Raw genomic sequence first — 24,655 nt, 5'->3', positions numbered from 1 at the left:
AAGTCATATTACAAAGCTGTAATAATCGAAACAGTATGGTTCTGGCACAAAAAATAGACACATAGACCAATAGAACAGAATAGAAAACCCAGAAATGAACCTACAACTATATGATCAATTAATCTTCGACAGAACAGGAAAGAATATCCAATGGGAAGACAGTCTCTTCAACAAATGGTTTTGGGCAAACTGGACAGCAACATGCAAAAGAATGAAGCTAGACAGCTTTCTTACACCATAGATAAAAATAAATTCAAAGTGGGTTAAAGACCTAAATGTGACACCTGAAACCATAAAAATCCTAGAGAGAGCATAGGCAATAAGGTCTCTGACATCAGCCATAGCAGCATTTTTTTTTTTTTTTAGATATGTCTCCTGAGCAAGGGAAATAAGAGCAAAAATAAACTGCACAGCATAGAAGGCAATCATCAAAACTAAAAGGCAACCTGCAGAATGAGAAGATATTTGTAAATGGAATATCCAATAATAAAGGGTTAGTATCGAAAATATATAAGGAACTTATACAAATCAACACCCAAGAAACAAATAATCCAATTAAAATGGGCAGAAGAAATGAACAGACATTTCCCAAAGAAGACATCCAGATGGCCAACAGCCACATGAAACAATGCTCAACATCACTCATCATCAGGGAGATGCAAATCAAAACTACAGTGCAATATCACCTCACACCTGTCAGAATGGCTAAAATGAACAACACAAGAAACAACAGGTATCGGCGAGGATGTGGAGAAAGGGGAACCCTCTTGTACTGTTAGAATGCAAAGTGGTGCAGCCACTCTGCAAAACAGTATGGAGCTTCCTCAAAAGGGGAAAAATAGAATTACCCTATGATCCAGCAGTCACACCCCTGGGTATTTATTTACCCAAGGAATACAAAAATACTAATTTAAAGAGATACCTGAATCCCTATGTTTATAGCAGCATTATTTACAATAGTCAAGATGTGGAAGCAGCTCAAGTGTCCATTAATTGATGAATGGCTAAAGAAGGGGCATATATATACAATGGAATACTATTCAGCCATTAAAAATAATGAAATATTGCCATATACAAGGACATGGATAGAGCTAGAGTATAATGCTAAGCAAAATAAGTCAGTCAGAGAAAGACAAATACCATATGATTTCACTCATATGTGGAATTTAAGAAATGAGACAAATGAACAAAAGGAAAAAAGAAGAGAGAAAGAGACAAACCAAGAAACAGACTCTTACCTATAGGGCATAAACTGATGGTTGCCAGAGGGGAGGGGGTGGGGGCTGGGGGAAATAGGTGATGGGATGGAGGAGGAGAGCACTTGTGATGAGCACTGGGTGATGTATGGAAGTGTTGAATCACTATATTGTACACCTGAAACTAATATAACACTGTATGTTAACTAACTGGAATTAAACTAAACTAAAATGAAATAAAATACAGACATGTTCTAAAATATGTCATTTATGTTAACATGTCTAAATTGTAAGCATGTTTTTTGAATGAATAAAATCAATGAATATTCATTAAATGTCTCAGTTTTAATTTCTAATATGATAAATATCCATAGATATAGCCCACACAAATACAATTTCTGGTCTTTAATAACTTTTAATGGTGGAAAAGTGTCTTGAGAACCGCTGTTCTGGTATGTCTCTGACTTCCTGTCTTCATTTGGTACAGGCTTCTCCTTCCAGTGGTTCCAACTGTGATCTGCTCAATATCTGGCAGAAGGATGGTCACAGTTACCCCGAGAGGAAGGCCATTCTTCCTAACTCACAGGTCTCAACCATGTCAAGATTCTTCTTCTCCTTTACCTGGGTTCCTTGGCATGGACTGGTGATTCTGGCCTTAAACAAGACACCCTATCACAGGCAGTGCCAGTTCCTGGGTAAGGAAATAAAGCAACTGGTCTGGTGAATGTTAATGTGATAGATAGCCCCCCCCCCACACACACACCCGCTTGTTGCCCTGCCCTAAGTGCTGCACTTTCTATACCGCCAACCCCCTTCCCTGACTTCCTCCCAACCACCACCCCCTACCCACCATCAAAGAAAGCAGGCTTCATGTCTGTTATACTGATCTTGGGAGGTATTCGGTGTGAGGCAAGGGAGGCGCTCATAGATTCAGAGTCCTTATGGAGCATAGGAGGCAGAAGGAAGAAAGAGAGGTGGGAGAATTCATGTTAACTGAGAGAACCCACTACATGTCAGGTTCTTCATGTCCCTACTTCCTTAATGACAAGGCTGGGAGGTGAGTAAATATCTTTATCCTCTTTCCCATGTTACAGCCAGGGAAACAGCCCTAGAGATAAAGTGACTTGCCTTAGGTAGTTACACAGTCAAAAAGCGCCTGGGCTTGGATCTGAACTCAGGTCTGGATGATGCCAGATCAATGCTCCTTCTGCTTTACCAGAAGCAGGGAGAGTCAGGAACACCCAGGACAGGAAGAGAGAACAAGGGAACTAATATCTACTGAACACTTACTATGTGCTGAGCATGCTAAGTATAAGTGGATGTTACCTCATTAACTCCCAGCAGTGGTCCCTTTATGTAAACAGTGAATCCACAGTTTACAGATGAGGCACCAGGCTTCGAGAAGTGAGGTGCGTTTCCTAAGGGAACCCTGCTAAAAGGTAACAGAACCAGCGTTCAAATCTAAGTCTGTCTGGTCCCAAAGCCTTAGCTTCTTCTATAATAACAAATAACATCTATTGAGAATTTACTTTATGCCAGGCACGATACTAAACCTATACTAAATGCTTTAACTCATTTAATTTAAACCTCCAAACTAGGTGGGTGCTATTATTATTCCCCATTTTACAGATGGGAAAACTAAGGCCATAGCAAGCCCGAGGTCACCCATTTAGAAAGTAACAAAGCTGGGATTTGAATCCAGGCAGTCTACCTCCGGAGTTCATGGGCTTAATACTGTTTTCTAATATCCTCAAGGCTAAACTGGTGTGAGAAGCCTGGAACTGAAACCATTCTCCTGGTCTCTCCGGTCAGTGTATTGTGCACTCTCACCTCTAGAGTGAATGGCCAAAGCCACCTCCTCCCAGTGGCCTGAATCTAAAGAGGGAGATGGACTCCAGGGAGCAAGAAGTCATGGGGCCATCCTAGGAGGTCTGTTCTGCCATACAGCCTCTCCTCCAGCAGTTGTTTCATGGTTCTCCATCCTCAGGTCTCTGGCTGTGGGGGAAGAGGGCATATACTCAAAGGAGGGAGCACTACTCTGCTCTGAGTCTTCATGTTACCCTCCCGCCCCATACAGGGGGCTTTGCCTTATAAGTCTGTGTCCAGCTGGAGGTGAGTGGGAAGGAGCCACTTGTCTTGTCTATGGCTGACTGTCATCCTGACAGGGCCCAACAGAACAGACATCTGAGGCACCCCAGAGGTCAGGGCTAGAGAGAAGATGAGAGATCGGTTATTGTAAGCTCCCCAGGAGACAAATGGGGAAACAGAGGGCCACAGAGTAAATTGTAAGCAGAGCTGGAAAGATTCTCACGGACTCTAGGGACAAACCTCTGGGCCAAACCAGTAATGAAGAAAGTCCTCAAAGAAGCAGAGGCGTCCTCAAAGGGTCCCAGGATTTGGTCCTTTGCCTGACCAGCTGGGGTCTCTGAAAGGGAAGTGAGGCCAGGGGGGAGTAAGTTATTCTGGGCCTTGTGATGACACATGCCCCCAGAGACTCACGCCTGGCCCTTTGCCATGGGGTTCCTAGGAGGCTTCTGGCTGCCAGCCACAGCACCCTGCCTGCTGAGGCTTGGGGGAGGGGAGAATCACTGCTTCTTAATGGCTTCGTGCCCATAAAACCTCTAGAACTGCCTAGCGCTAACTTTATTTTTGCTGGAAGAACTGACTTCAGTGTTTCCAGGAGGTTCAAGTTCAGATTCCAGGCTGAACAGAAACCTGAGCATTCCGGACTGAACAGATCCAGAAGTTCAGCCTGGAATGCTCAGGTTTCTGAGCATGGGACTAGATAAAGGAGGAAAGCTATCATCTCCTCAGATGTTCAGAAAAGGGCATCCACCCGGGTTATCTGAGGCGGGCGAGAGTTATGATGCCCTGAGGCAGGCAGATCAATGAAATGGCCTTTGTGGGCTCAGATTGGCTTTGGAACGTTACCTGACCGCTTATGGGCCGCACAGGAGTTCCGAGAGGCGCTGTAATTGTTGTCCAGAATGCAGTTTCTTCTAGACTTTGCCCTGTACCTAACCCCAAACGGGTGTCATACATACTTGAGACATAGACACCTGTGACCCTGCCTCTCATTGCACAGCCAGGAAAACTGAGGTCCAGAAAGGAAAGTGCCTCCCCAGGGTGCCAGAGTGATTCATGATTCTTAACTTTAAAGTGGGGGTTGGAGAATGACCCAGTGACCAAGGGCCCAGAGTCTCATGTCTGAGAAAGTTCCCCAGGCTCATAGCTTTTCTGCTTCCACCAACCGCCTTCACATTTGGCCTAGGTCCTGCCTGGGTTGAATGTTCCCCTCCCTGGGCTCTTTCCACAGCCCCTGTGTGGTCTTGGTTGTCCCCAGTGGCCCCTGGGGAGAGCTGGTGTGTCATTCAGCAGGAGGCAAGAAGGCATGCATGCCAGAGTGCCGGCGGCAGAGTGACGGGTGAGCCGGCAGGCGGGCCGGACACTCCAAGCCTGGGAACTGTAATGTTCAAGGAATTTCAACTGGCATTGCTCTCCACTCCCAGCCAACTGGTTAACGGTGCCGAGTTTGAATCAGTGACCCGCCTCCTGGTCCCTCCTCCTTAGCTAGCCTCTCTCTCCCTCCTTCCTTCCCTCCCTCCCTCCCTACTTCCCTCCTTGGGGCCCTCTGGGAGGCGCCTGAAGAGGAGGCAAGTTGAGCTCAGACCAGGCTGCTCTGTGCGTCTCCCCTCGCTGGTGTGCTGGTGCGGCTGATGGAGCACAGGGCCAGGGCTGATTCTCACAGAGGCCCGCATCCTCTCTAGTCTAGTCCCTAGAGAGAAAGAGGCCTGTGCCCGGCAGAACTCTGCTGGACCCTGCCAGCTCCCTGCACCCCACCATGCCTCTGCTGGACGTTTTCTGGGCTTGCTTCAGGAAAGTGAAGGTAAGTGGCTGCCCAGATCCAGCCCGCTCCACTCAGAAGGGCTCAGAGGGGACGGAGGCAGCCGGGGACCACTGTGTGCCAGCTGGAAGGCAGATGGGCTTCTGAGACTACCTTGGAGCTAGAAAGAGTTGGATTCAAGTCTTGCTTTTGTCACTTAACCAGCTCTGTAAATGTCTGCTGCTTTCCCATAAAAATAAGTAGGCTAGCTGCCTATCATAAAACTTGCCTCCATTGCTTCCCAGGCCTTGCCACAAAGGCAAGATTCTTAGCCCCTTTGAGCCCCAGTTTCCTCAGCTTTAAAATGAAGACAGTAGTGGTACCAACCTCAATAAGGCGATGAGGTTGGTATTTTTGTTTCCATACTAAGTGTTTGCAAATAAAAGAGATAATGTGTGTTAAGTTCCTAGCGTGATGCCTTGCATAGAGCATCCATCTGAGTAACAGTAACTATTATTATGATTACTATTACTAGTTTCCATCAACATATATCAAGCTCTGTGCTAGGCACCATAGGAGTTACATGAAGACAAAAAGGGACATGGCTTCTGTCCTCAAAGAGGAGGTAGGAAAAGTGACAGATCTTTATCAAGCACCTACTATATACTAGATACTATGCTAGATAGTCGGTCAGTAAATATTTGTTGAATGCCTACTATATCCTGGACATGGGGAATACATGAGCACAACAGGACCCACAAGGATGTGCAGGGCATAATTTCTGCTCTCAAGATGCTAGAAATTGATATTTATTTAGTATCTGCTATGTATCGGACAGAGGCACTTTCAGTTCATTAACTGTGGTGGTAATCTTTACCAAAACCCATTGTTTTCCTGTTTTTATAGATGCAGTAGGGACACTGTAAAAGATTAAGGAAGGTCACTCAGATATGCCTGGCAGAGTTGGGATCTGAACTCCTAAGTCCATACCTCTCTTGATACTATGTGGCGTCCCACAGTTTAATTCAGTAGGGAAACTTTTAAATAACTAGCCTGGCTGTAAAATAGGATGAAGAGAAGGCTGGGACCCTTGGAGGGAAAAATCACTTCCACCAGCAGGGACTTGGAAAGGTTTCACCGGAGGTCACATTTGGGCTGGGCCTGAGGCTTGAAGGAAGACTTTGTCAGTCCAAAAAGCGGGGAAGGGCATTCCAGGCATGCCTGGCAGAGGGAACTTTGGGAGCAAGAGTCTGGAAGCAGTCAAGTGGTGGTGAGTTGGGGGGGCTGGTTTCATGGGGTGCCTCAAGTACAGGGTCTGAGGGAAGAGACGCTAGAGAGGGGGGAATGGGGCTGCCTCCCATAGGGTTTGCAATTGATCCATGGGGCTGTGGTCTTTACCTAGCGGGGGTCCTAAATGAGATTCTCACCCATCTGCGGTGAAATGGGAGAAAAGTGGGAATAATGTAGTACAATTTTCAGAAAGCTAAATTAATTCAATTCAAAAGACTATTCTTTATTTGGAGATCATTACGTCTTTCCAATGAGGTGGGGTTCAAGAGTAAGAGACTTTAAAAATATCTGTCCTCAGCAAAATAAAAAGTTTGCAATGCTCTGTTCCCTTATTTATTTATTTAAAAATTGTCTTTCTCATCTATGAAATTCCAAAGTCCAGAGACTGTTGTTTTAGGGGATCAGGGGGATTTCAGTGAAGTAGGGATATAATTCAATGGACACTGTTAAGAAATACACTGCAGTAGCCTTCCACGCCGGTGTGGAAGGGCCCAAGTGGTGATGCTGAGGCCAGGAAGGTGGCTGCGATGGCAATGAGGCTGGGTGGGGAGGAGAGGATGGGAGATGGATCTAATAAGGACAAGGCAGCAGGGAAGCAAAAGTATCTGTGAGATTTGACACCTGATTGGTACCACTGTCCTCTACTCTGGCTAACCTTTCTGGGTGCTTGGCAGGGATTGGAATCACTTCGCATTCATTACCTCAGTCTCTCAGACTCCCCGAAAACACTCCCTGCCCATGTCAGGCTCTTAGAAATTGTTAGGCCAGGAGAATCCCCCCCCACCCCAGAAGGCTTGGAGACCTCTATCCCAGTCCCAGACACTGGCATACACACACACACACACACACACACACACACATATTCTCTCATGCATTTCCACAAACACAGGATGTACACATGTGTATATGTTTATAGTTACACACTCATGTGCATAGACACACCATTCACATGTGCACACACATGCGTATCAGGACAAACCCATGCACATGCACATCCACATGCAGACAGTGCACATCCACTATCATGTAACCTCACGCACGTATGCCTGCATGCACATACACAGACAGGCACACGTGTACACAAATAGATACCCTCCCACGCACAAGCATGCAGACACACACAGACCTAGGCACATACACAAAATCACGTAGACATACAAAATCATGCACATGGCACAAAGGTACGTATGCATGCACGCCCACACACAGGGCTGTGGCAGATGTGAATCAACACATGGTTATGTCTCAGGGCTAAGAAGCAGCCTGCCAGACCCACATACATGCTACTTTTCCAATGCTACTGCTTTGAGGTCCCGGTCAGAGAGGCAGCCTTCTGGCCTTATAAGCCCAGTCAAGGGCATGGGCTGCTCTGAGCCACCCTCCCTTTCTGAGCCAGGCCCCCTTGTGAGCAGTTGCCTGACTGTGGAAGAGCTGAGTGCAGAGAGGGGCAGGTTGTAGCAGAGTCTGCCATAGCTGAAAGGGATCTTTTAGATCATCTCATTCAACCTTCTTGTGGTCCTAATGGAGAAACCGAGTCCCCTACCATCCCATACCATATGGTGCTCTCCATCAGCTGAAGAGGTGTGAAGGGGGGGAAGCAGAGAAACTTAGGTTTGAATTCCACCCCCCGATACACACACACACACGCACAGACAGAAAGACACACACACACACACACACACTAGCTGTGTGCCTTTGAGCAAGTCCTCTCAGAGCCTCCGTTTTCTTATCTAAAAAAAAATGATACTAATCAGTGCCTGCCTCACAGAGATGCCATGAGGATTTGAGGAGTTTGTGTCTTTAAGGTGCTTGGCATGGAGTAGGTAGGTGGTCAACACATGACTTGCTGGAAGCAGGTTTCCAAATGACACACAGGGGGCACGAGGCAAAGAACAAGGATTATTCTGTATTTGGAAACTCCAGGGTTAAGAGCTCGGGTCTTATCTGCTCCTTAGCCACAACTTCCCTTCAGCACTCTGTGCTCTGGCCCTGCATGAATCTGGGACCAGAAGCAACCCATTTGGGTGCTGAAAAGTGCTACTTCAGAAGCCAGGGATACTGAGAAGGTAGCAAGATGCCAGGCCAGGGCCCAGGACTGCTTGAGCTGCACTGGGGTTAGGGGCAGCCAAGGGATAAGACCTTTGGATGTGAGATGAACCCAGTATAAATAGTTTCGTATGTGTCTGATGTGTTTTCCCCACAGGCCGGCAGGGGCCAGAAAGGTATCAATGGGCTCTTACCACAACCGAGCATGCATATGGGTCCCCACTCCAGCCTCACACTCAAACATGCACACACACAGGACTCCTTCTTTGATGTGTCCTTTTGCTCCCTTCCAGCACTTAGCATGGTGTTAATGCACGTAACAAGTGACCAGAATTTGGATCCTCTCTCATGGAACTCTCTTTGTATCAGGTGGGCATATCTATTCCTGGAGGGCACTGACCTGGAAGGTGGAGAATCTGGCTGGAACTCTATCTAAGCCATGACCTCTAGGTGACTTTGAGAGGGTCAGTATTCCCTGCTGTCTTTCAATTGTTTTCTCTTATAACAGATAGTGATACAATATCAGAGATGGAAAGGTCCATAGAGGTCACCCGTTCCTCCCCCTTCCCTCCCTCTAAACCATGGATGAGGCCCAAAGACGGAAAGAGATGTGCCCAAGGTCACAGGTAGGGCAGTCAGGACACAGCCGGGTCCACACATGGTCTATGTACTAGACCATAATCTCCTTCCTTCCTCTGTGGCAAAATCCAAACACAACTTGTCTGTGGTAGAATCTAAGGGCAATACCAGGTGGGACTTTAACACACGTGTCACATAGAACCACACATGGTAATACCCCTGTCTCACTTACCTGCAGAGCTTCTATGGGAGGCAAAGTAAATTATGGACAGAAAAGTCCTTTGTAAACTGGGAAGCCTCAGAGAGTTTAACCATCCAGTCATGGTCCAACAAGGGACACCACACTTTTCCCCAGTCTCTATACTCACATACTTAGTCATGCATATAAGTGCATATGTGCACAAGGGCTCTCCTGATTCACCCAAGGACATATTCTCAAGCATCCTCTCCTACGAATTCACTGCCACAGTGTGCATGGGACTTGTATGTGGCTGTTCTTATACCTGGCTCCTAGGCGCCTGTTCATATGGGTGTGTACTTTCACACTCCCTCTGCCCGCTCATATTTATGTACATATATACACTCATGTGAGCGCACATACTCATGTGTGCTTCTTCACCCCTGGGGCTCTTTCTGTCCCCAGGCCAACTCACAATTTCCCAGTCGTTGTCCAGAATCAGCCTGGCAGGATATAGGGTGAAAGTGTGATGGTAACTGGGTGATTCAGCAGTTGTACTCCCAGCCTCCAGGATGTCTCTACTTTTCCAGGCCTTGGCCCTTATTGTCTCAAGCAAGACCCATTTTCCACATGCAGAGTGTATTCATTGTGGGAGGGGCAGGAAGGAGTGTAGAGAATTCAGGAGAGCATATGAGTGTATAGAAACTGTTAAATGCATCTGGATGCCATTTCCACATTCCATGTAGGAGTCTTATCACATCTTGCCAAAAGGATGGCTAGACATTGTTGCATACCTCCAGTGATGTAGAGCTCACCACCTCCTCCAATAGCCTGTTTCTTTTTTTTTTTTAAGATTTATTTATTTATTTGAGAGAAAGAAAAGGGGGGCAGAGGGAGAGAGAGAGAGACAGAGTCCCAAGCTGACTCCCCACTGAGCATGGAGCACAACATGAGGCTTAATCTCACAGCTCCGAGATCATGACCTGAGTGAAAACCAAAAGACAGATGCTTAACTAACTGCACCACCCAGGCACCCCTCAAATAGCCTGTTTTGTCTGAGGACACTGCCTTAACCAGTGTGTGTGTGTGTGTGTGTGTGTGTAAGTGGTAGGTGTATACTTGTACATCTGAGACTTGTACATATAGTCCCCTCTCAATTACTGGACCCAAAGAAAGGAATTATGACATACTCTCCCAGGTCATGGGAAAACCACTTAGAGAGGAGAGGGCAAGGCCTTATACCCCATAGAAGGAGTCTTCACCCTCAGGACCTCTCTTTGCAGTTCCACAGCTTAGTCAAATTGAGTGGTGGGTACTGCCTCCTGACATGGGTGAAAAATCCACACTCTGGCTTGTCCCTGTGTGGCTAATTGTAAATTGCCTAGATGCTGGCCTGTGTTACATATTTGTGAGGCCCAGGTCAATGGGATGAAGTAAAAGAACAGGTGTGCTAATGTTATTGACACACATGGACTTAAAGAGAGTTGTGAGTTGGTTTCTGGGTGATCTAGAAAGCTTTCTGTGAGGAGTTTCCTGGCTCAGAACAGAAGGCAGCTTGGTGTGGCAGAAAGAACACTGGACATGGAGTCAGACTGGCTTGAATGTAGTGCCCACCTCTGCCACCTCTAAGCTGAGTGGTCTTGGGCAAGCCATCTTTCCTCAGTGGATAAGACTTAGTGGAATTGCCAAGGAAATAATGTATTTACAAGCCCAACACATGGTAGATGCACAATTGGATCAGAATCTGAAGAGATGATCTATGGAGAAAAAGAGGGAGGCTTCTTCAAGGAGGAGTAAGGTTGGAGACAGGAGAAAGAGGAGGCACAGAGAGCCAGGGGACTTGCCCTGGATGTAGAAATTGGGTGTGTACAGTTATGGGAGCAAGAGTCAAAATGAGAAACTTGCAAATTTGTGTGTGGGAGTTCAACTTTACTGAGGGTTCTCCTGATGCAGTGAAAAAACCAGGGTCCCTAGAGTAACAAAACATGGAGTCAAGCCCTTCACTCTCTGAGCCACAACTTTCTAGCTGTGTGACTTTGAGAAAAGTACTTCAGCCCTTTGAGCTTTAGTTTCCTGCTCTGTGAAATGGAGCTAATAATAGTACCCACTTCATAACGTTGTTATGAGGCTTAACTGAGTTGACATGTATAAAACACCTGGCACCCAGTTAGTGAGTATTAGCCGTTTTTATTATTTGTACACTGGGGAAAATCATAATTCCTACCTCACAAAGTTGTAGTGAGGAACGCATGAAATAATGACGGCAAGGACTGTTGACATGTTTATTTATTGTTATCTTGAAGAAAATGGGAGGTTTCCTTAAGCTGGGAATAGCCTTGAGGAATTCATTCCTTCAGTCATTAACAAGCAATATTTATTCAGGGCCTACTATGCATCAGGCCCTGAGGGGATAGACAATGGTTAATAAAATAGCTGTGGGTCTTTAACCTCATGGAACTTACTGTCTAGTGGATGTAAAATGAGAGTTTTTCATACTCACAACCCCCAAGTGCCCTGTTGGTGGGTATGACTGATTCAGTCCAGAAAATGCCAGGGCATGAAACTGTTTGCTTAACAATTTTAGTCTATCTAGCAACAGTGCATGGCAATTCCCACCTAGTCTTCAAGGCAAACGAATGGCTAAACTGGAGTCCCCGGTACTTCCTGCAACAGCATGGCCAGAACAATCTTAAAAGTGGGCCCAGCCTGGAGATGGAGATGGGCACCTCCAGAATTTGCCTGATCTGAACTCCTAGCCCTTGTCCCTCTCTCCCAGTTGCCCCATTTCAGCACAATTGGTACTGTTTGATCAAGTCTTCACGAGATTGGACTGTATTTGTTCTGGGAACTAGGAGAGATGGAGATGGGCACTGCGGAGGTGAGAAGGGGAGTGTCTGACTTATGTCTCGGACACTAATTCCTACTTTACCTTTAGTTTCATTGGCACCAAAAGGAGTATGAGTGGGGGCTGGTGGGGGGGGTGGAAGACATATCTGACAATATGGCTGGTGAAGGCTGAAGTAACTGGAAAATGTTGCGGATTGGCAATGCCAGGTTTGTTTTTTTCCCTCCAAAGCACTACAGCAAGTTAAAACTAATATTAATTGCTAACATTTATAGAGCACACATTATGTGGTAGACACTGTTCCATGCCCTTCACATATATTAACTCAGTTTATCATCACAATAACTGCAAGGCTATTATTCCCATCATCCTCATTTTACTGAAACACAGAAAAAAAAGTTAGGAAACTTACCCAAGGTCACACAGCCATTATTGGGATTTTAAACCCATGTAATCCAGGTCCAAAGTCCATGTTCTATCCACTGTGTTTATATAATCTCTGCTCAGTTTCTCCACCTATAAAATGACTATGTTAAACTGATTTATCTCTGAGAGTCTTTCTAGCTCTGCCACTCTCATCATTTTTCATATATAGTTCTTTGAACTTCCAAGCAAAGTGGAAAAAAAAATCTGCTCCCCAAATGTCAGTGATTTCTACTCAAGGTCCCTGGGGAAGGGGAAGGGAGCTCAGGCGCAGGAGAATGAGCCTGCCCTGGAGGTTGGTCCTCCCAGCAGCCAGTAGGGCCTGAGGACAGCTGGAGGCTTGGCAAGCTCTGGGAGCCAGGGCCTGGCCTGCATTTCCAAGTCACTAGGAACAATAACAGGGAGCAGAGCTTAAGTGGCCTATGCTGGGATGTGGGGTCAGAGGTTTCACAAAGGGGTGGAGGAATGGAGCTCCTTGACCCCCACCTCTCTGGCCCACCCTTGAAGCTGCTGTTGCTGCAACCAGGGACCTTGGAGTCCAGTTCAACTGGCAGTTCCAAGGCTGGGGTTGCCAAGGGTTAGAAGAAAGGAAGCCCTGAACTTGGGGAATGGGGTTTGAGGTCCTGGAAATTGGTGTGGGCTGACTTTCCCTGGACTCTCCTCTGCCTGGGGCTGCGTCACCCTTGGACCTTGGGAGAAGAATATGGTATAATGATATAATCCAGTAGCTGCTGGAAATAGGACACCAATCTGCTAGCCCAGGGTCAGCCTCTACTTCCCCTCTCTGAGCCCCAGTTTCCTCATGTACAACATGGGGAGAATATTCTCTACTTCATAATTGATTGCAACGATGACATATATGAAAGGGCCTGCCACAGAGTAGGTGCTCAGTAAATCTGAGTTAAATTTGAAGATAGTTGATTGGTTGCTCTAGGTGATCCTGGGCCCATGGTTTGTGCTCTGAGTTTCCTCATCTGAAAAATAAGATTTACCTGCCTGAGGAGAGCCTGGACTTGGGAACATCCTCTGGAAGTAAAAAGACAGTAGGAAACCTGGTGTTACTACCCTGAGGCTCAGGAAGTGGGCTGTTTAGGTGTATTCCCCCCTTTTCTCCCCACCCCTTGTTGAACTAGTTGCAGAGTCTGGAAAAGAGGCTTTGCTCCACCCTGGAACCACTGTGTCTCTCCCCTTCAGTCTTTCCCTGCATTCACACCATCCAAGGCCCCCCTCCTGGAAGGACTCTCAAGCTCTGGGCAGGAAGGAGGGTCCCTGTTGGTTGGTGGGAAAGTCAAGATTTAGGGATATGACATTCCTGAGATTATCCAGAGAACCCCTGGGGGTTGCAGCTGCTCACTCTCCTCCCTGGCTCGAGCTCTCTCGCCTGCTGTGGAGGTGGAAGGACAGTAAGGAAGGACAGAAGGCTAGGGGGAAAGAGGCCCAAAGGCAAAGGACTGGGCCTGGAACAACCCTGCTGGCCAGGTGAGAAGTGGGGAGTGAGAGAGGAGGAAATGAGACCCTTCCACAACGGGCAGGAAGGAACTAAGGTGAAAAGAGTTCAAGGCAGCAGGACTTTGTCATGGGAGGAGTTATAAAATGATATGTAGTTCAGCATTCCTGAGGCTACAGGTCAGGTACTCTTTTTGGGGGGTTGGTGAGTAGATATGAGACCACCATAGTCCTGGTGGCTAGGAAAGGACAGTCAGGCTTTCTGGGGCCACACTCCTAGCTAGCATGGGACAGCTTGTACCTTCAGAGAGGGGACAAAGGAAGTAGACCCTCTGGGGATTCCTCACAAGGCTGTCCCAGACTCTGTGTTCTACAAAGACCTTCTAGAAATCATGTCTTCCATTGCCCTTTCCCAGCTGGGGTTGTCCCTTACCCTCCTCCCTGTGATGGGAGGATGAGAATTGTCAAGGACTCTCTTATCATTATAGGCAACAAAGAATTGGAGGACCAGCAAAGAATTGGTCAAAGTCACATGGTCAGGTCCAGAATGCCTGTGTGGGTGAGTCTTACTCTAAATCAGGTCTCCTTTCTCCTTTCCAGGAAAAAGACTGGCATTCCTCAGGGCTGTAGCACCCCCTCCCAGCAGACATCACACCCTGAACATGACACACATGTTCCCAGGCCTCCAGGATGGGGTTTAAAAGTGGCATCATGACACCAATGCTCCAATTTAGGACCTGGTGACAGGATGATTCCAGACTCAGCCCGCACAATGCCCTTCATTATCCAGATGTCTCCATACTGGACTGTGAGCTCCTCTAAGGACCCAGCCTGTGTCTTATCCACACGTGTCCAGCCCCACACAGCCCCTATTCTAGGCCTAGCCTAGAGGAAGTTGGCTGAGTGTATAGGACATATATGTATACTCATGCACATACTAGTGGCTGGACCCACTGCACCCCATCCCAGCAGAGAAACCCTAAGATGCAGAGAAATAAGCTCTTGAGGAATCAGAAAAACCTGTTTCCCACAGTGGCCACAGTCTGTGTTGGCAAAACCCCAGCTGGGGCTCCACGTGGAGGTGGTGAGGGCCCACTCTGGAGGCTGGGAGGGTCAGGCTGTGAATAAGGCTCTGTGTGTCCTAGCTGATAGGGCTGGGGGAGGCTGGAATGCGAAGAACGTGCTCTCATGACTGGCCTCAGGCTTGGGCCTGTGGCATAGGGCTGGCCAGGGGATGAGGGGGAGCAGAGAAACCAGGCAAAGAAAGTTTGAAAAGTCTCCAGGCTTGCCCTCATATAGCAGGGCAAGGGCTGGTCATAGCACTTGCAGGCCCAACAGAGAGGTTGCTGGAGAGAGTGAGGTCCATCCTGGCCACTTACTGCTGAGGACTCCTCAGGTTTGGACAAGGTCTGCCTTTGCAGCTTGCCTCCAAAACCACCCCGCTTAGACCTCCCACCTTCTCACCCAGCAACCAGGTTTCTGCTCCCATCCCCTTTTTAGCTTGTGTTCTCTCTTTTTCACACTTTCAACATGATTCCCTGTTTCTCTCAAAAACTCCTGATTTGTCTTCTTATGCTGGCGACTCTATTGCCCACTAGACTGCAAGATCCTCAAGGGCAGGGACCATACCTGCTTCTGTGTGACTTTGCTTCTGTAGGTCTACCACATTGCCTTCTGGACAGCTCTGAACAGATTCTCCACAGACCCCTCGAATCCAACAAGTTCAAAACTGTGATTCATTACAAAAGGAAGACTCTCTTTCCCTCTACCCCCAACCATGCCGGTTCCTCCGTTCCTGACCTCAGTTAATAGCCCTGTTATCCACCCAGTTGCATAGGCCAGAAACTTTGGATTCATCCTCATATAAATAGTTCATATATTGGTCCTTTCCTTTTCTGTCCCAAAGACCACTGCTCCAATCTGCTCTGGCCTCTCTGTCTCTAGTTTTGTCTAACCTCCTCCAGTCCCATTCCCAATCTATTTTTTCACTCAACAGGTAAAATAACATTTTGAAGTATAAATCTGACTATGGTACCCTTCTCTTTAAGCCCCTTCAATGGCTCCCCACTGGGCTCTGGATAAAGTTCAAGTTCCTTCACATGACCTACAAGGTCCATAACCTGGTTCCTACCCCTGTTCCAGACTCATTTCTTACTCTGCTCTCCAGCCAGACTATACACTTCCACAAACCACATGCTTTTATACCTCCTTGCCCCTTTCTATGCTCTTCTTTCTACCTGCTGTGCTCTTTGCCCTCTTGTCTTCCTCATGAACAACTTTAAGACCTGTTCTAAATGCTGCTTCCTTCATGAAGGCCCTCGTGACAATGCATCCGCACTACCAGCAAACAATTACTCCATTTGCTCAGATCCACAAGGTTTTATACTTTCCAATAGCACTTACATGGAATTGTGATGATATGTGCATGTGGCTTCCCTTCCCACCCACTTGGCTGTGAATTACTCAATGGCAGGGAATGTGCCTGATTTGTCTGAATCCCTGAATACCTAGCACAGGGCTGGCCCTGAAGAAGCTTGTAGGGAGTGAATGAATGAATGAATGAATGAATGATGGGAACACTGTCACCACTAATCCTGGTCTCTTCCAGAGTGGCTGTCTCTGTAACTGCTAGACTCCTGGGTTCAGAACAGCCCCAAGTGTGAGGAATATGCTCTGCAACAGGAAACAAAAAGAGCCTCCACTCTACAGCAGAACTCTCTGATATAGAAGTTTATGCCTCACCTTTCCCTGTAAGGTTCTCAGCTACTAAGATCAGGGTCCAAAGCAGAGTGGAACTCATAGCCCTGGCCCAGTTCAGGTTATTCTGGACCCCAGGGAGCAAAGAATAGGATACAATACATTTGGAAGCTCCATAGGCCTAAAGTATAAACTTGGTTCTGATATTTACTAGCTGTGTGACCTTGGGTAAGTCATTTCACTTCTCTGGACCTCATTTTCCTCATGTGCTACATGAGGATAAAAAACCTACCATGTGGAATGTGTGTGACAAACAAGATCACTTATTTGTAAACTGTAAATTCCGTGTAAAATTAAAGCTTAATTAGCTCTTGATCTATCTTTAATCTGTTGCACCCATGATGGGTTGGGGGATAGGGTGGGAGAAGAGGGAATTTAATGTGAATAGAACAGGACTGCAGAGTTACAGTCTTTTCCACCCATCAGTTCATCTCCTAATTTCCCAGAATGGTCACATTTAGGACCTCATAGGGAACTACTTCCTCCTTCTCTCCCACTCCCTTATCCTTTTCTTTTACTCCCCTTCTGTCCACCACTGAGAATTATATTGACTTGTTAATCATTGGTCCCTTTGTAGCTTGTAGGGGAATACCATATCTGTCCCTCTTGGTTGGTCTTTCTCCTCTTTTTACACCTATCTCATTCTATAATTTGCCATCTCTCTCATACTAGCATCCCTCAAGGTTCTTGTCAATGAACCCTTAGGGGAACACCTCCCACCCCTCCTGTCTTCTGTGGCCAGTTGTGGGTTGAAGGTTCACCAGGTTGTCTTGTGGTCTACCAGGGTGGAGCTGAACTTTAGCCATTTTAAAGTGATCTAGGGCTGAGACTAATCTCCTAAGACTAGAAATCACTGTAGTCAAGTGTCTGCACCTAGTGTGGCAATCATTGTTCAGGGGATAAGAGAGATGACAAATACTATGACAACTCCTTTCCGCATAAGCTTTTGATTGGCTGCATAAGAGAAACCCTTCTTTCGAAGTAACATCTCGACATTGCTTTCCTGAACTACTGCAAAAGCCTCCTAAAAGGTCTCCCTGCTTTCACTCTAGCTCTGCAATGCATTTCCCACACAGCAGCCAGAGAATGATCTTTTTAAAGTGAAAATCAGATACTGTCATTCTCCAATACACCCTCCAATGGCTTCCTAATGTAATTTAAATCAAAGCCCCAATTATTCCCCTGGCCCTCAAAAGCCCTTGGTTCTCTCTTCAACCTCTGTCTGGAATATTCTGCACCCAGGTTGTCACATTACTGGCTCTGTCTTATCATGCAGGCCTCTGGTTCAAAGTTCAGGTCCTCCGTATAATAATAAAGGGGACAATTCGACAAGAAGATATAACAATTGTAAATATTTATGCACCCATCATAGGACCACCAAATACATAAAACAGTTAAAAACAAACATAAAGGAACTTATCAACAATAATACAGTAATAGTAGGGGACTTGAACACCCCACTTACATCAATGGACATATCATCTAAACAGAAAATCAACAAGGAAACAATGGCTTTGAATGACACACTGGAACAGATGGATTTGACAGATATATTCAGAACATTCCATCCTAAAACAGCAAAACACATATTCTTTTCAAGTGCACATGGATCATTCTCCAGAATAGATCACATATTAGTCCACAAAACAATCATCAATAATGTTAAGAAGATCAAAGTCATACCATGCATTTTTTCTGATCATAACGCTATGAAACTAGAAGTCAACCACAAAAAAATATCTGGAAAGACCACAAATACATGCAGATTAAATAACATGCTACTAAACAATAAAGGAAGAAATAAAAGTGTATGGAAACAAATGAAAATGAAGACACAACCGTCCAAAGCTTTTGGGATGCAGCAAATGCATCTGTAAGAGGGTAGTATATAGCAATACAGGCTTACCTCAAGAAGCAAGAAAAACCTCAAATAAACAACCTAACCATATACCTAAAGGAGCTGGAAAAAGAACAACAAACAAAACCTAAAAATAGCAGAAGGAAGGAAATAATAAAGACTAGAGCAGAAATAAATGATATAGAAACTAAAAAACAAACCAAAAAAAAACCCCACAGTAGAACAGATCAATGAAATCAGGAGCTGGTTCTTTGAAAAAAAAAAAATCAGTAAAATTGATAAAAGTCTATCCAGACTTATAAAGAAAAGAAGAGAGAAAAGATTCAAACAAACAAAATCACAAATGAGAGAGGAGAAATAACAACCAGAACCATGAAAATACAAACAATTTTAAGAGAATATTATTAAAAAGTATATGCCAACAAATTGGAAAAACTAGAAGAAATGGATAAATTCCTGGAAACATATAAACTATCAAAACTGAAACAGGAAAAAATAGAAAATTTGAGCAGACCAATAACCAGCAAAGAAATTGAATCAGTAATCAAAAAACTCCCAACAAACCAAAGTCCAGGGCCAGATGGCTTCACAGGCCAATTCTATCAAACACTTAAAGAAGAGTTAATACCTATTCTTCTTAAACTATTCCAAAAAATAAAAAGGAAGGAAAATTTCCAAATTCATTCTATGAGGCCAGCATTACCCTGATACCAAGATACCAAAACCAGATAAGGGCTCCACTAAAAAAGAGAACTACAGGCCAATATCCCTGATGAACATGGATGCAAAAATTCTCAACAAAATACTATCAAACCGAATCCAACAATACATCGAAAAAGATCAATCACCAAAATCAAGTGGGATTTATTCCTGGGTTGCAAGGGTGGTTCAATATTTGCAAATCAATCAATGTGATACATCACATCAATGAAATAAAGGATAAAAACCATGTGATCATTTCAGTAGACGCAGAAAAAACATTTGACAAAGTACAGCAACCATTCATGATGAAAACCTTCAACAAAGTAGGGCTAGAGGGAACATACCTCAACATAATAAAGGCCATCTATGAAAAACCCACAGCTAACATCATCCTTAATGGGCAAAAACAGAGTTCTCTCCCTAAGATCATGAACAAGACAAGGATTTCCATTCCCACCACATTTATTTAACATAATACTGGAAGCCCTAACCACAGCAATGAGATAACAAAAAGAAATAAAAGGCATCCAAATCAGTAAGGAAGAAGTAAAACTTTCACTATTTGCAGATGACGTGATACTCTACATAAAACATATGAGACACTCCACCCAAAACTTGCAAGAGCTGATATGCGAATTCAGTAAAGTCACAGGATAGAAAGTCAATGTACAAAAATCTGTTGCCTTTCTATATACCAATAATGAAGCAGCAGAGGAAGAAATTAAGAAAACAATCCCTTGTACAGTTGCACCTAACATAATGAATAGGAATAAACCTAACTAAAGGGGTGAAAGACCTGTACTCTGAAAACTATAAAACATTGATGAAAGAAATTGAAGATGACAGGCGTGGAAAGACATCCCGTGCTCATGGATTGAAAGAACAAATATTTTTAACATGTCTATACTACCTAAAGTAATCTACACATTTAATGCAATCCCTATCAAAATACCACCAGCATTTTTCACGTAACTAGAACAAACAATCTTAAAATTTGTATAGAACCACAAAGACCCCAAATAGCCAAAGCAATCTTCAAAAAGAAAAGCACAGCTGGAGACATCACAATTCTGGACTTCAAGTTATATTACAAAGCTGCAGTAATCAAAACAGTATGGTACTGGCACAAAAATAGACACATAGATCAATAGAACAGAATATAAAACCCAGAAATAAACCCACAACTATATGATCAATTAATCTTTGACAAAACAGGAAAGAATATCCAATGGGAAAAAGTCTGTTCAACAAATGGTTTTGGGAAAACTGGAGAGCAACATGCAAAAGAATGAAACTGGACCATTTTCTTACACCATACACAAAAATAAATTCAGAGTGGATTAAAGACCTATATGTGAGACTAGAAACCATCAAAATCCTAGAAGAGAGCACAGGCAGTAACCTCTTTGACGTTGGCCATAGGAACTTTGTAGATATGTCTCCTGAGGCAGGGGAAACAAAAGCAAAAATGAACTATTGGGACTACATCAAAACAAAACGTTTCTGCACAGCAAAGGAAGCAATCAACAAAACTAAAAGGCAACCTACAGAATAGGAGAAGACACTGCAAATGACATATCTGATAAAGGGTTAGTATCCAAAAAAATATAAAGAACTTATGAAACTCAACACCCATAAAACAATTCAAAAAATATGGGCAGAAGACATGAACAGCCATTTCTCCAAAGAAGACATACAGATGGCCAACAGACACATGAAAAGATGTTCATCATCACTTATCATCAGGGAAATGCTAATCAACACTACAGTGAGATATCACCTCACACCTGACAGAATGGCTCAAATGAACAACACAAGAAACAACAGGTGTTGGTGAGGATGTGGAGAAAAAGGAACCCTCACACACTGTTGGTGGGAATGTAAACTGGTGCAACCACTCTGGAAAACAGTAAGGAGGTTTCTCAAAAAGTAAAAATAGAACTACCCTATGATCTAGCAATTACACTGCTCAGTATTTACCCAAAGAATACAAAAAGACTAACTCAAAAGGATACATGCAACCTTATGTTCATAGCAACATTATTTACAATTGCCAAATTATGGAAGCAGCCCAAGTATCCATTGACTTATGAATGGATAAAGAAGATATGGTATATATATATATATATATATATATATATATATATATATATACACACACACACACAACATAAGATATGGTATATATAATATATATTATATATATAATAGAATATTACTCAGCCATAGATAAGAATGAAATCTTGCCATTTGCAATGACATGGATGGAGCTAGAGAGTATTATGCTAAATGAAATAAGTCAGTTAGAGAAAGACAAATACCATGTGATTTTACTCATATGTGGAATTTAAGAAACAAAACAAATAAGCAGAGGGGGAAAAAAAGAGAGAGAACCAAGAAACAGACTCTTAATTATAGAGAACACACTGATGGTTACCAGAGGAGAGGGGGATAGGGATGATGATGGGGATTAAGGAGTGCACTCGTGGTGATGAGCACTGGTTGATAATATGGCATTGTTGAATCGCTATATTGTACACATGAAACTAATAGGTTCACTAATTAGGATGAAACTAAAAACTTAAAAAAAATTTCAGCTCCTCTGAGACACCCTCTCTGACCACCTTTTCTAAAGCAATTATCCCTATTTTTCCTACCCTATTACTCCCTACCTCATCCTGTTTATTTATTATTTATTTATTTAAAGATTTTATTTATTTATCTGAGACAGAGAGAATGAGAAAGAGAGAGCACATGAGAGGGGGGAGGGTCAGAGGGAGAAGCAGACTCCCTGCCGAGCAGGGAGCCCGATGCGGGACTCGATCCAGGGACTCCAGGATCATGACCTGAGCCGAAGGCAGTCACTTAACCAACTGAGCCACCCAGGCGCCCCCTCATCCTGTTTTTTTAGTTTCTCCTTCTTGGTTCTTAGTGATGTCTGAAAGTTTCTTATTTATTTGTTTACCTATTCATTGTTTGTCCCTGCTCTATGAGAACAGGGACCTTATCTGTCTAGATGACTGCTAGAGCTTTAGCATAATGCACACTGCTCTATAGGGTACTGGTGCTCTAAAAATATTTATTGAATGAAAGACTTTATAATGTGTTTTATTTTATTTTAATTTTTTAAGATTTTATTTATTTATTTGACAGAGAGAGAATGAGAGAGCACATGAGAGGGGGGAGGGTCAGAGGGAGAAGCAGACTCCCCGCCGAGCAGAGAGCCCGATGCGGGACCCGATCCAGGGACTCCAGGATCATGACCCGAGCCGAAGGCAGTCGCCCAACCAACTGAGCCACCCAGGCGCCCCTATAATGTGTTTTATTTTAAAAAGTGCTTTCATGTAAATTAATTTCTCACAAAGCCTGTGAGGTTGGGATTATTACCATCGTAGTCTTAGGGATGCAGAAACTGAGGCTCAAGAAGGTATGTCCAGTGTTACATAATAAGGTAGCCCTGAACTTGAGTTTTCCAATTCTAAATACTGCTCTTCCCACCAACATACTTTGCTTCTAACTAATGACGGTATGTTGCCAAGCAAATATTAACTGATTCTTTGATAATCCTTACTGTCGGTTCTTGGAACAGCACTGTGAGCTGTGCAGACTGTCTCCAACTCCCGACTTAGGGACACTCCCCAATCCATGAGAGTGAAGTGAACCAGAGGAGTCAGTCAGTGGAGTGGGAGAAAGTATTATGGATCAGGCAGCAGGAGTCCGGGTTTCTAGGCTCGACTTGGCTTCTATTGTACTTCATTTTCCTTTTCTGTAAGCCTCAGTGTGTCTTTCTGCAAAATGAGTAGATGGAACTTTCTGACCGCAAAGATTCCTTCCAGTTCTGACATTGCATGGGTCTCTGCAATGTGTTGATTTTTTCTCTGTTTCCTTTGCAGTGCTTCCCATTGCTGCAGAGGAGGAAGAACACCGGTAAGTGTGTGAGGTGGGGGTCACAGGTGTCATGCAATGGGGCTGAGCTTCTCAGTGGTACTCATGAGCTGGCTGATCTGGTTCCTGACCTATCAATGGCGGAGATGCAAAATCTGGAAACATCCTCTGTCTCCCTCCAGTGGGCATTTCCTGACCTCCTCCAGTCTTTCCTTCTGGAAGGGAGTGAGCATGCAGAACTTCTTTATTTCTCAGATGGAGGGTTTTCTCTGGTCAGGGAGCCAGGGGAGGATTTCCCTAAAGAACTATCAGCAAGTGGCAGCCATCCATATGCTTCCCTTGTTCTCAGGTGCCTACTCTCCACCAGGAAGTATATTAGGGGTGGGAGGTATGTTGGGAAAAGGAATAAGTAAACGGAAGGTAAAGGAGAGAAACATGACATTTAGGATTCAATGTCTGTGATAGTACCAACACTTGTTTTATCTGAAAGGCTTCTAATAGGGTTAGTTAGGACTGAGGGAAAACATATAGCCTTGAAGGGAAAAATTCTCTCCTTTTTCTAACAAGTTTCTTTGCCTTCTGCCCCTGGTGTCCTACTTGGGGGTGGGCAAGTTAGTGGCATTCTGGGAACAACTCTCTTTCATTGAGGAGGACACAGCTGTCTGGAGGGGATACCCTGTTTGGAGAGGAAGAGAAAGAAGGATACTGGCCAGGAATGAATTTGCTGCCAGAGTCCGAACTCCTGGCATTGGCTCAGATTTGCTGAGGCCATGTAGGCCATCCTCCTGGCTCTAGCCCGACCTCAGCCATTCCCATTGGCTACAGTTTTTCTTCAGGATGAGCTCATGACTTGATTGAACATGGTTTCTAGGTGACAGTTAGGGCTGAGGGTCACAGAAACAGAAAGGCATCAATGATCAAGTGGCAGGCTAAGAGCCTGTGTGAGGCAGCTTAGGGAGCAATTGGAAGAGATGACCTGATCTCTTGCTCCTGAAGACCTCCCCCAGTAGTTGGAGCCAGTTTGGGTACAGTTTTACCTGAAGGCAGAGAGGGTATCTGGTGACCTCTCAAGTACTTTCCCACCTTAGGATCTTGAGTTCTTGGGTGGTGGCTGCTAGAAAAAAAGAAGAGTTGTCAGGGCGAGGTGTTTATTTGCACTGCCATGACAGCAGATGAGAGGGGACCTATTTTGAAGCAGGAACACTGCATCAATCAGCATACAGCATACATCTGCTCTTCCACTCCCCACCTCCTCCCGCATCACCATTCCAGCACTTCTTGCTGAGCACAGTTCCTGCTTTGCAAAAGCGACTTCTGGGGACACAAGATCTGTGGACTGCCCATCCTGGGAGAAGAACAAACTTCTCCATTTCAGAGACACCAGCTGCAGAGGCTAAAAAGAAACCCTTCAGACTCTGAAATAGTGACCCCCTCAGATGAATGTTACTTGCAGCTGCCAAGTTGCCTCATTAGAATGTCTGTGCCAAGCTCAGTCAACAGGGCTGAATCCTGGAAGGGTGGGCCCCAGGTGGCTGAGAGGTCTGTGGCTTCCTGAGGAAAGAGAGTGTCTTTTAGGGGGTGGGCCCAGGCAGAAGAAGTTGCCACGTGCAAAGCTGAGCTTGGACTA

At 44.9% G+C, this 24,655-nt stretch overlaps 1 protein-coding gene across 5 annotated transcripts in view; it reads left to right on the top strand.

The window, feature by feature from the left end:
* The first annotated feature begins 4,813 nt into the window (after positions 1 to 4,813).
* Positions 4,814 to 24,655, top strand: part of STARD8 (StAR related lipid transfer domain containing 8) — a 79,504-nt gene continuing 59,662 nt past the window's right edge. For 2 of the 5 annotated variants that reach the window (XM_081808744.1, XM_081808737.1), the window contains exons 1-3: positions 4,814 to 5,082; positions 14,315 to 14,385; positions 23,037 to 23,070. In XM_081808744.1, coding sequence (XP_081664870.1) covers positions 14,359 to 14,385; positions 23,037 to 23,070 — 61 coding nt within the window. In that variant the 5' untranslated portion in view covers positions 4,814 to 5,082; positions 14,315 to 14,358. Of the gene's footprint in view, positions 5,083 to 14,314; positions 14,386 to 23,036; positions 23,071 to 24,655 lie in introns of those variants that run through there. The other 3 variants (XM_081808743.1, XM_081808736.1, XM_081808745.1) reach the window with 2 other exon arrangements.

This window comes from Leptonychotes weddellii, chromosome X, assembly GCF_054177405.1.
Source record: "Leptonychotes weddellii isolate Sample4059 chromosome X, ASM5417740v2, whole genome shotgun sequence".
Taxonomy (NCBI): Eukaryota; Metazoa; Chordata; class Mammalia; order Carnivora; family Phocidae; genus Leptonychotes; species Leptonychotes weddellii.
Note: the sequence above shows the minus strand (reverse complement) of the source record. Positions and strands in the feature narration are given on the sequence as shown.